Source organism: Camelus ferus, chromosome 1 (assembly GCF_009834535.1).
Source record: "Camelus ferus isolate YT-003-E chromosome 1, BCGSAC_Cfer_1.0, whole genome shotgun sequence".
NCBI lineage: Eukaryota > Metazoa > Chordata > Mammalia > Artiodactyla > Camelidae > Camelus > Camelus ferus.
In genome coordinates, this window is record NC_045696.1 from 107750370 (window position 1) to 107762654 (window position 12285).

Here is a 12285-nt window from a genome sequence, read left to right on the forward strand (position 1 = left end):
TAAAATTTCTAATTCTAGCAAATCAGCTCATTTGAACCTTTTACATTCCCTCTTCTATGCTTTTGGAAAAAAAAATTTTAAGTGATTTCTTTTCTGACAGATCTTTAATTTTGTTTTCCCCTAAGGCCTCTATGAGAGAAAAAGGAAACCCTGCCCACCTAGTCTCTTGCCTTCATCCACCCTTCATGCCACCCTCAGCAACACAGGAAGGAGCCACAGAATACAATGAGGAGAGATGGGGAGGCTCTGACCAGGACACTGCTTAGGGAACTAAGCCCTGCACTCTTTTATTCTCGATTAAGGGTTTCTCACCAGAAAGATGTCTGCATAACCAGCCAGAGACTCTACTCCCTCTTGGATCCGTGCGCCCCCAGAGTCATTCAGCCCAATCACTGGAGCCCCCACTGTCATGGCTTGGTCCATGATCTGAGACAGCAGAGAAATCTTTTGTGAGAAAACTGATCCTGCTATGAAAAGCAGCATTTACAAAGCACCACAGTGGTTTTCTGGAAAACTGTTCTGAGTGTACTTTTCAGAACTGGCTTCATTCCCCATGATGACTGGGTACCTTCATGGAAGACAGAGAATCAGATATTTTAAGTGCTGATTTGGGGAGGGATATAACTCAGTGGTAGAGCACATGCTTAGCATTCATAACGTCCTCAGTTCAATCCCCAGACCATCCACTGAAAATAAATAAATAAACGTAATTACTTCCCACACCAAAGAAAAAAAAAAAGGAATAAAGTTAAAATTTTTTTAAGAAAATTTTTTAAAAATAATAATAAAGTGCTGATTAAAGCTCCCCAAGACCCAAAACACTTTCCATTAGCAGGGGATAAGACTGTTTATGGAAACGATTTCTAGAGCCACAGGCCCAGGCTATAGTATTTTTTCAGCACCCAGTTTTGTTCCCAATTACTCTTTTGAAAGAACTGAGGATAGCAGGCAGAATGGCAAAGTAGTACTTTTGTGAAAGTGAATGTGGATTTATCTATTAACCTGAGGTCAGGCTCAGGCCTTTTCCTTCTAATAAGAGATCTTCCTCCTTGGCAGCCTAAGATGAGCAACATTTCTAATAGTCCTTGAGGATTTACAAAGCACTTTCACCTCCATTATCTCATTTAACCATCATAACCATCATAAGCCTGTTACATAAAACGCAGCAAAAGGAGAAAAATTAAGGTTTAAAAGTTAAGGGACTGGCCCCAGGTCTCAGGAGGAACATATGATAGGACCATGCCTAGAAGCCAGGTATTCAACTCTACGTTTATTTCCAAAACTCTCTGAATATGATTTACACTTTTATTCGCCTCCAGATCCTCTCATCTCCAACAGTATTTTTTAAATACCATCACCTGCACTGCTTTGTTAGCACCTGGACTCTCCACCTAGACCAGGGGTTCTTTACTTGGGGTCCTAAGAACCCTAAAAGGACTGTGAATAGATTTCAGGGAGTCCATGAACTTGGATGGGAAATTTTACATCTTTATTTTTATTAACCACAGGAGTATCAGAAATACCTGTGACTTTGTCATCAATAAAAGCCACAGATTTTTGTCACATTAAAAGTTGCAGCATGCTTACTTTGAAATTACAGCATTTTATCCACTGCTAAACCTTGTTATTTAATGCATTAATTAGTAAGGACACATATATATTACAAATGTGATTTTTTAACATTTTTAATCCGTTGTAATCCTACATATTTTATTTTATGCACATATAAAAATGAGGGTCCAGGCTTCACCAGTCTGCCAGAGGGATCCATGGTAGAAAAAAATGTTAAGAACTCCTGCTCTGGACTGAAGGCACCTTCAGGTCAGCTCCACATCTTGCACACCTCTGCCCCACCCCATGTATCCAGCTCAGTATTTTGTACCCCAACCCTATTCAACATGCACCATGTGACTGATTAAAGTACTGAGTTTGTTTTCAATAATACTTACTTTGCAGATCTTTTGAGCATGTGCTCCTGACAGACTGCCTCCAAAAACTGTAAAATCCTAAGAAGAAAACAATCAAAAAAATAATATACAGTGACTAGTCAGAGAGGAACAGCCAGTAGGAGGAGAAAATGGAAAATTCATATATATAAAAGTTTTTAAACGATTTTCAGAAGTCTAAAAAATTAGGGGAAAGGTCTGACTTGTAAATTACTCCATAGAATGAGTAGTGAATAACATATCTTAAAGGGAGTTCATGTATTGTGAAGAGCAAAAGACCTGGTCTTTGCTCTACAAAAATGACTTGCACCTGAGGAATGGAAAACTTCTCGTAGAATTAACCCAAAAAATCAGATTCTGTGGATGTCAAACAGACATTTCTATCACTAGGAAATATTTGCTGTTTTGACAAGGGAGGTGAAAAAAGTGAATCAGTGCTTCCTCTTGCTTAAGGATTTTTATTACCTTCTGATGTAAAAAGCTTCTTATAGGAATGACCTCCTTCCTAAAACCCCCTCTAAAAGATAGTGGAGAATTAAAGACAGATTCAGCCCATGAGTACAAAAAAGGAAAACAGCAGCAGAAGAGAGACTGAATACAGGGAACTGAAACCACAAAAATATCTGATTTAGAGCAAATGGAAGCCTTTACACCTGCGGAGGGAGTGACCGCAGGACGGGACAATCCAGGAACAAGGAAAGTGCCACTGAAAAAACAGACTGATGGAAGTCTGTGTTAGGAGCAATTAGACCCCACAGGGCCTTTCCTTCACCTTGAGAGGAGAAAGGAGGTTTAATTTCTAAAGAAATTTAACCATTGGGGCTCTGAACTCACAATCACCAGCCACAAAAGAAGGCAATGGTAAGGCTTAAACAGGTGAGTTTAAGAGCCTGTAAAGTGAATGATGAGCCAGCGCTGGCCCTGCCTCCTCCTTCCTTCCCCCACCAACACACACAGCCAATCATCATAAAGAAGACAGACTGTTTCTCTGGAAAAAAGAAGTTCCCCCCAGAAAAAATGCCTACAGATACTAACATTTGGGGGATCACTACAAAAAAAAGCTGGCTCATCACTCCTCCCCCTCAGTATCCTTCAAGGCCTATTTCACATGCCCCATTTTCTCTAAAGCTTTCCTCAAACAGAATGTGATCTTCCCTTGTCCTGACAACTTCCCGGGAACCTCTCTCACCCTATCTGTGACTGCAGTCACTCCTGCTCTGCCCCATTCGGCTTACAAAATGATTGGCTTCTTCAGGGCAAGAAGTGTCTCAGTCATCTCCACCTCCCCCTCACTTCTACCCAAACCCATGGGCATAAGAAATGCTCAAAAGTATCAATTCAGTGAACTTTTGTAGCTGCTTGATAGTTAAGAGAACACAGTGCCCACAAAGCACAATAACCTTCTTTGTTCGGCTACCTTGTTAATGGTTTCTTCTGTACAATTTTTTTGCCTAGCTCTCATAAACTACAAAAAGTAGAGACGATCCCTTCCAGTTATGCATTTGGCAGACTCATTTATAGCAGTTTTAAAACATTTCAAAGGTAATTCTATTAGCAGACAAGCGCTGTCTAAATAAATTTAAAATTAATCTAGGAAGGGTATAGCTCAAGTAGCGGAGTACATGCCTAGCATGCACAAGGCACTGGGTTCAATCCCCAGTACCTTCATTAAAAATAAATAAATTAAAAAAACTAATTACCTCCAACTGCTGCCCCCTCCCAAAAAAGAACAGAACGTTTTATTAAAAAAAGTAAAATTAATCAAGTATAATTATTTTAATGTCAAACAGAAAACATTTTAGGTTCCTAAACAAGCTGTATGCCTTTAAAATCTGTGAGAGAAACTAAATATTTAGAATTATATATATATATATATATATATATGTCCATCCCTTATTGGGGGGTAAAAATAAAACATGAAAGAGTATTAGTTTTCTATTGCTGCTGTAATTACCACAAATTCAGTGTCTTGAGACAACACACATTCATTACCTTACATTTCTGTAAGTTAGAAGTCCTACGTGGGCCTCACTGGGCTAAAATCAAAGTCAGCAGGGCTACGCTCCTTTGTGAAGGCTCCAGAGGAAAATCTATTGTCTTATCTTTTCCACCTTCTAGAATCCTTCCCTCATGACCCCGTCCTCTACCTTCTAAGCCAAAACCGCAGGCCAACTGCTTCTCACACAGCATTAATGACCGCCTTCTGCCTCTCTCTTCCACTTTTAAAGACCGTTGTGATTACACTGGGTCCACCTGGATAACCCAAACTAATCTATTTTAAGGTCAAGTGATTAGTAACATTAATTCCATCTGCAAACTTAATTCGCCTTTGCCAAGTAAAATAACATGTTCACGGGTTTCAGGGATTAGGACTTGGACATCTCTGGGGACCATTATTCTGCCTACCACATTCTCCTATGGCTCTGTGTGAAGAAACTATCTGTCCTGATGGGGCCTAATAAAACTTGTTTGAATACCTTATGAAAGCCCAAAACTCAAAGGCTTATGATTTTAAGAATCAAACCCCCTCTGCCCCAGCTGCAACCACTGCACTCTCTCAGGGCCACACACGCTGCCCAAGACACGGCTGCCCTCCAGCCACACACCTAACCTGCCAAGGGGAATCTCACGCACTTGGAATAAACTCCTGGTTCCCGGGACTTTTTCTTTACTACTGCCCTGTGATCCTCCCCCAGATTAAGGATTCTTTCTCCCTTTAAAAAAAAAAAACAAACACACAGTGTAATACTCTGGACATAATGCACTGAAAAACAAAGTAATTCCCTCATCTGCACCAAGTACAGGCAAGTCTTTATACCCAAGGACTATTTTCTTCTCACATATTTTGCTCCCGGCTCTACCTGCAAAGAAAGCTCAGCCAATTAGAGTAAGAATTACCTGACTGAAGACATAAACTAATCTTCCATTGATTCGACCCCGTCCGGTGACCACACTGTCTCCAGGAAACTACCAAAAAAATAGAAAAATAAAGGTTAAAAAACCCCAAATACTTCTCTTAATGAATTTGGTAATTAAGCCCCAATGAAAGACCCCTTCCTAAAAAAAAACCCACCCCAAATTCCTTAAAATTCAAAATGAATAAAGAACATGAAGGAACTTCCCACACACTTAGCTCTGCAACAGCAAGCACTGAGCTACGGCTTCATCAATAGGAGTAAAGAGCACTGTAGTTTTGGGCCTCATCCTCCTTCCTAAAACCGGACCAATCAGGGCACCCTCTATGTCTGCCACTACCAAACGTGCACAGAAGGGAGAAGGACATATAAAGAAACATGGTGGGGGTGGGTACAGCTCAGTGGTAGAGCGCGTGCTTAGCATGCATGAGGTCCTGGGTTCAATCCCCAGTACTTCCACTAAAAAAAACAAGAGAAATATGGTAATTTCTACAAAGCCACACACCTCACCCCCAAACCTTAAAAAGGCAAATCTATCATTTGGCTTGGAATTCTGGCAGTCACTGTGTGGCCCATAATGGCTCAAATGGAGCCAGCTAGTTAGGTGCCAAGGTTACAAATCTTTGGTCAGAGACCTGAAGAAAACTGACCAAAAGTGAGTCCAAAGAAGCCTGTGCAGCACAGAGAACATCCAACTGAAGGAATAAATGTCAGTGACTCTAACCTCCAAAACTCCAAGGCATAAAACTTGAAGTATGTCAAAAGAGGAGAATGGTTAGTCTTTAGGGGTCCCTGGTGCCTAGGCAGACCAGGACACAATCAAAACACATTCCCAATTTCTCTTCCAAGTTTGTCATTCTATACCTACGAGAACTCTGAACCCACACCAGAGCCCCAGGAGCTGGGCCAGAGTCACCCTGCACAAGGTATGAACAATCCACCCACATTCCTTCATCTGCAGACAAAGGTAAGTGGGGAACCTGGAGGCCCCAACAGTGCTTCTCAAGAGGTATTTTGAAAATTCCAGGGTCCCAAACTTGAAAATTTTTCAATATATCCTTAGTCCCAGAAGAACTTCATTAGTCTAGTGGGTAGACCAGCAGGACCGTAGCTGGTAAGTGCAATTTGAAGGCTCACAGCACCATGTGAACAGGTACCTTGTTCTTATCAGCAGCCATTCCAAAATCTGCACATCTGTGTTCCACAAACATGTCGCTCTCAATAAAACTGCCAGGGTCCAGCAAGAGACTGATCCGCTCTCTGGCAGTTAGCTTTCCCTAAAATGCAACAAAAGTCACTTAGTGATGTCATCATAGACAAAGTCAGTAAGCAAGGAGTGTTCATGGGAGGGCCAGGAGGACCCGTGTGCCTGTGCCTCACGTGACAGCCTCTATTCCACCAGCTTGCACAAGAGACAGGGGTTATCAGTAGAATTCAGCCAGTAAGGAAACCAGGCAGACTGGTGCTCCAGGAGCCACTAACTGTGGAAGGCAAACAAGGGAGTGGAAGGAAAAGGTGGAGAAAGGTGGGGGTAAGGAGAGCCTGATCCTGAAACAAGATAACTAGTTCCACAAACATTTACTGGAGACCTAAGGAGCAATAAAAGAAGAAAGGAGAAGCAGGAGGTGGAAAAGTAAAGGAGGCTTTGTGAAGGGTCTGAGGCTACACCCCCAGATTCACAGGCTTCTTCCACTGAAGCTCACCTCACTAGGGTCCAGCCCCAAGGACACTTCCAGGACTACTTCCTGGTTTCTCTCCTGCCTCCTCCATGGACTTCTCCTGCTATCCTATATTGGGGGACCTGACACCTGACAGTGACTCCGTGATACAGAGACAACCCCACAGCAGGGAGTGGCTGAGAAGAAAAGTGGGACAGAGTGCTAAAGAGCTCACTGGAGAGGAGTGAAAAAAATACTTCTTGGGGGAGAAGGGGGTTGGAGACCTCAAACCATCAAAAGCTTCCACTGCTTGGGCTCCCAAACCCTTAGACCAAGCCAAACATCTGGGCTCATTGCCTTTCCCCCTTCCCCAAGAAAAAAAACACCTCAAATTCGCTGTATTTTCCTTTTAAGAAAGCAGCCAAAGCCAGTGAGGTCATTTTAAAACAAAATGGCAATCCTATACACCGTTGGATAAAATAACTTTTCAGGAAAGCAATTTGGCAATATATATCAGTGTTAAAAATATTCCTATCTTCTGACCCAGTAACTCCATTTCTGGGAATCTATCCTTTGGAAGTAGTCCAAAAATTGTGTAAACGGGGGTGGTATGAGAGATTTAAACCAAGTCAGCCTCCTGACTAAGTCAGCTTTGGCAAAAGAAAAAGTTTCTGGAGGCTGCATCTAAACCCAGTAGGATTTGCCTGGAAATGAGTGGGGATGATGTTCCAGGGAGGGACTGAGCAAGAGGGCCCCAACAGAAAACATGCAGGGAGCACTGGCAGGCCTTTCCAGAGGATGATCTAAAGTTCCCTCACCACAGACCAAGCCACCTCAGGAAAGGAAGAGAACTCCCAGCACCACACACTATCAACCAAATTCACATTCCACTCCCAAATAACAAAAAAGGTCTGTTACCTTCAGGCCCTTGTCAAATGGGCATTTACAACATCTAAATCAATACTTCATTTTGACTTAAAAAAGGGCTAGTGCAAATCTCACTGAAGACCCCACCTGCCCCACGCTTGTGAGTTATGCCTCGATGCCCTTCGCCTCTAAGAATTTCACCTCTGCACCTTCCAAATTGGTTATTTAACTCATCCAGTACATCAGTCCAGGCTCATACATGTCCCACACGCACTGAGCAAGCTCAGCTTCAAGTCCCAGGTCACAATCTGGGCCTCATTTTCTTCTGCTACTCAGTGGCCCACGCAGCATCTCTCTGATCCTCGCCTCAAAACGCAGGCGGTGGCTGGCAGTACCTCAGCTGCTCAATCCGCCAAACAGCCAGAGTAACCTGAGCACTCGCAGAAAAAACGTCTGCTTCTAAAGCGTGCCTTTCCTACCCAGCAAGCACGTCGATGCACGCTGAGACCCTTAAGAGATTCAGCTGGCATTCTGAGGTCAGGGTTTCCACAAGTTCCCTGCGCACACCACACCCACCCCCACCCCCACGTTAACCTGAGTCTGCCCATTTAACCTCCCCTGCCAAATGCCTCGATTTTCTTGTTTCCATAATGGAGCGAGAACCTATCACCCATCTTTCAAGGGACATAAGAACAAGATTTTTTTTTCTTTAATTAAGGGCCTATCATTACCTCACTATCTTATCTAGTCATACTGTGAGAGGAGAATCATTACTATCTTCTATTTAGAACAAATTGACTCCCAGAGAGTAACTTGTACAAAAGTTTATAGCTTTTAACTGGTGAGCCGCTGGAGCCTAGCCAGGCACATCTAAAATTCCAAAGGGAAAGCAGAGCGTGACAAAGCACAATGCTGCTTGTCCTGGTTTTACCTGCCTCTTGGTGAAAGGCAACAGGTTCACAAGGTGAACATCCTCGGGCCCGCCCCGCCCTTCGCGGCATCGCGCTGATTGGCTGGGAGGGAAGCCGCGCAAGCTATGATAGGTCCGGAACGCCGGGGCGGGCTCCCCTGGGCCCCCTCAGGACTCACTCGCTTATGCTGCGCGTCGATGCGGCGCTGGCCTCCTCCCAGCAGTGCGGCTTGACGCTTGTTCTCGATACGCTCGTTAACCGAGACAGGCTGGGTGCACAGGCTGCGCACTGCGGCGCGGAGACCTCTCACTGCAAATGTGAGCCTGGCTCCGGCCGCCGCCACCAGTACTACCGCCGCCATTTTCGCTCTGCCTGTTTGCCCGCAGCCGGCGCACTTAAGTGCGCATGTGCATCAAGTGCGTCGGCGGAATCTGCGCCTGCGCAGCGTCGGCGGGACGTAGGGAACCTGTGTGTGGGCTGGAATGCTCAGCGCGTAGAGGCAGACCGGAGAGTTCGAGACCCAGGGCTGCGCTAGGGCATCACCTTGAGACGTGTGAGCCCAGCCAGCCGATACTGCGCCCGCCAGGCTGCACAGAAGAGGGGCTTAGTTGCTTTTCTCTGGCTACCTCGACCCCTAGTTTTGTCTTCCCACTTCCTCCAGAAAATGAATAGAAGAGTTAACCAACATTTACTGAACATTGTTCCCAGTGTTGCTTTAAGCATTTACCTATATTAGCTTATTATCTGATTTCACAGAGGAGGCAAATGAAGAACAGAAGCTAGAGTGGTTTGATCCGGCCGAGACCAAATATGTGGTAGAATGAGGATTATCACAGAAATGTATTATGTGCTGCTCACTGAACACAGTAATTCGTCGTCACCTAAAAGCGAATTGGAAATGAAAACTCAGATTCTCAAAGTCCACCCCAAATCTACTAAATCAGAAATTCTGAGGATGCGGCCAGCGATCTGTTTCAACAGATGGTCCCTAGGTGATTTTGATGCTTGCTAGTGTTTGAGAACCACTGCCTTAAGGATTTAGAACTGAACTGTTGGGAGCTTGTCCATCTGTTTCCCAGGAACAGGCAGCTCTTCGAGGCAAAGAACAAGGTGCGTCTTTCATATTCTTAGCCACAGAAAATTGTGGCTAACTGTTTGATTATTAACCCCTCCAAGCTCCATCTCACAGCCAGGGCCTTGATAAAGTCCAAGATTCTAACATTAATACAATTAAATTAAGCAAACATTCTTGAGCAGCTACTGTATGCGAAAAACTAACCACCAGCACTTACTACCTTTCATAGAGTGGGAGTTGTTCACCTAGATACGCAGGGAAGCTGAGGGTCTAAGGCTTAAAGTGATAATGGTTGGACAAAGCACACCTGCCTCTCTTTGACTCATGGTAGATGCTCTTGGCCCAGCATTTGAGTCCCTGCTTTAAGGACCTCACCAACCTAGAGAGTTAGACAAAGGACTGGCCTGGTGGCACAGGGGAGAATTGGGGCAAACTGTGTGTGTGAAGGAGAGTATCTCTGAGAAGGTAACAGCATACCAGAGAATAGGAGTAATGGCATGTTCAGATTCACAGACATGGTTGTGTCCCCAGCTTTTGGGAGAATTGTAAATGAGCCTAGAAAGCAGTTAAGGAGTTAAGAGTGTGAAGAATTTTGCCATATTCAGTTATTAGGACTTTATTTGGGCTGGGGGCAGTGGGACTCCTTTGTCCTAAAGTGTTTGCATGTCCGTCTCCTGTGGCACAGCTCGTCCTGTATTAATGTTATTTAGCTCTCTTCCCAGTTAGATTCCCAGGCCAGAGGGCAGGGACCATGACTGGCTTGCTCACCACTGTGGCCCCTGCTCTTGGAACAAGGTCCAATACATAGGAGGCCTTCAGAAGGTATTTGTGGAATTGAACTGAGCCAGCAAATAGACAATTGCATGTGGCCCAGGAGCCTAGGGTGGGTGGAAGGAGGGGGAGGATTCAACTACTCGGTAATTGCTCTCTAGAATCCTCCCACGCTCTGGGCTATTTTCCTGCCCCTAGTCCTCCTCACTGGGTTACTGTGTTTGAGTTATTTCTCCAGTTTGGGACAGTAGTCACCCCAATCTGGTCATTCTACCCTTGTCAGTGACCACTGTCAGCAGAAACGGGTGAAATGGAAGGAAGGGGTAAATTTGGAAGGGTTCACGCACATTTGGGAGAGTTTGTTAGTCTGGGTCTTCAGAGAAGCAGCGGCTAAGAGGGGAATTAAATATTTAAGAAATCAATTAGGGGACCACCTGTGAGAGAAAATGGGGCAGCATCTGGGAGAGGTATCAATCAATGCAGTGCAAGTCTGACCCCCCCAATCAAGGAGAACGAGAAGGAAGAAAGGTAACTAGGAGCTTTTTAGATTACTGTGCAATTTTAAGGAAAGTTCAGCAAGGCTGTCCAGGAGGCCTAGAGCCAAAGTATTCCTACCCCTGTTTGGCTGGGAGCAGCCCGTGATAGGTGTGACCTCAGTGCAAAATTCAGCAAATTCAGAACAATAGCTGGGGCTCTCAGTCAATTACACTTGGTGCAGTCCAGGTGTCTTCTCACCTTAGAGAGTTCTGCGTGGGTGGGAGTAAAGGGTGTTAGAGGAAATTTTGGAGAGCAGCTGCCATCCATGTGGGGAAAGACAATTTTTTAAATGTTTCTTGTGCATTATGAATGCACTTCTCCCTTAGCGTTTTATTTAAAAAAACCTAAGGGAAAAATGCAATACTTTATTTTTATTGAAGTATAGTCAGTTTACAATGTGTCAATTTCTGGTGTAAAGCATAATGTTTCAGTCATACATGTACATACATATATTCCTTTTCATATTCTTTTTCATTATAAGTAACTACAAGATATTGAATATAGTTCCCTGTGCTATACAGTTGGACCTTGTTGTATATCTATTTTATGTACAATAGTTAGTATCTGCAAATCCAAACTCCCAATTTATCCCTCCACCCTTACCTTTCCCCGCTGGTAACCATAAGTTTATTTTCTATGTCTGAGTTTGTTTCTGTTTTGTAAATAAGTTTATTTGTGTCATTTTTTTAAGATTCCACATATAAGTGATATTACATGGTATTTTTCTTTGTCTTTCTGGCTTACTGCACTTAGAATGACATTCTCCAGGTCCACCCATGTTGTTGCAAATGGCATTATTTTGTTATTTTTTATGGCTGAATAGTATTCCATCGTATAAATATACCACATCTTCTTTATCCAGTCATCTGTTGAGGGACATTTAGGTTGTTTCCATGTCTTGGCTTTATTGTAAATTGTGCTGCTATGAACATTGGGGTGCATATATCTTTTCAAATTAGAATTTCTTCTGGATATATGCCCAGGGGTGGTATTGCTGGATCATATGGTAAGTCTATTTTTAGTTTATTAAGGAATCTCCATACTGTTTTCCATAATGGCTGCACCTAACTACATTCCTTCCAACTCTGTAGGAGGGTTCCCTTTTCTCCACAGCCTCTCCAGCATTTGTCATTTGTGGACTTTCGAATGATGGCCATTCTGACTGGTGTGAGGTGATACCTCATTGTAGTTTTATTTGCATTTCTCTGATAATTAGCGATGTTGAGCATTTTTTCATGTGCCTATTGGCCACTTGTATGTCTTCATTGGAGAAATAAAAATACAGTACTTTTTAGGAGGAGGGTATAGCTCAGTGGTAGAGTGCATGCCTAGCATGCATAAGGTCCTGGGGTCAATCCTCCATACCTCCATAATCAATCAGTCAATCAGTCAATCAAATTATCTCCCCAACAAAAATAAACAACTAAAAAAAAAAAATGCAGTACTTTAAATTCACTTTTTTTCCCCCTGAAATGTGTTTCTTTGACTGTTGAGATTGGGTCACAAGAGCCCTGGTTTAAATTCCAGTTAAAATTGTTATAAAGACATGGAGCCTGGTTTTCCTCAGACCACATATATTTTCCAAGCCATCTTGGAAAATCCTCA

The 12285-nt window shown here is 43.5% G+C and overlaps 1 protein-coding gene across 2 annotated transcripts in view; it reads right to left on the reverse strand.

Annotated features, from left to right (window-relative positions):
* PCCB (propionyl-CoA carboxylase subunit beta) overlaps positions 1-8746 on the reverse strand; it is a 52681-nt gene extending 43935 nt beyond the window's left edge. Inside the window, exons 1-5 of one of the 2 annotated variants that reach the window (XM_006182816.3) lie at positions 8476-8746; positions 6019-6138; positions 4845-4913; positions 1950-2006; positions 313-426 (exon numbers count right to left, since the gene is read on the reverse strand). In XM_006182816.3, coding sequence (XP_006182878.1) covers positions 313-426; positions 1950-2006; positions 4845-4913; positions 6019-6138; positions 8476-8658 — 543 coding nt within the window. In that variant the 5' untranslated portion in view covers positions 8659-8746. The remainder of the gene's footprint in view (positions 1-312; positions 427-1949; positions 2007-4844; positions 4914-6018; positions 6139-8475) is intronic. The other variant, XM_032487982.1, reaches the window with a different exon arrangement.
* Positions 8747-12285: the final 3539 nt, after the last annotated feature.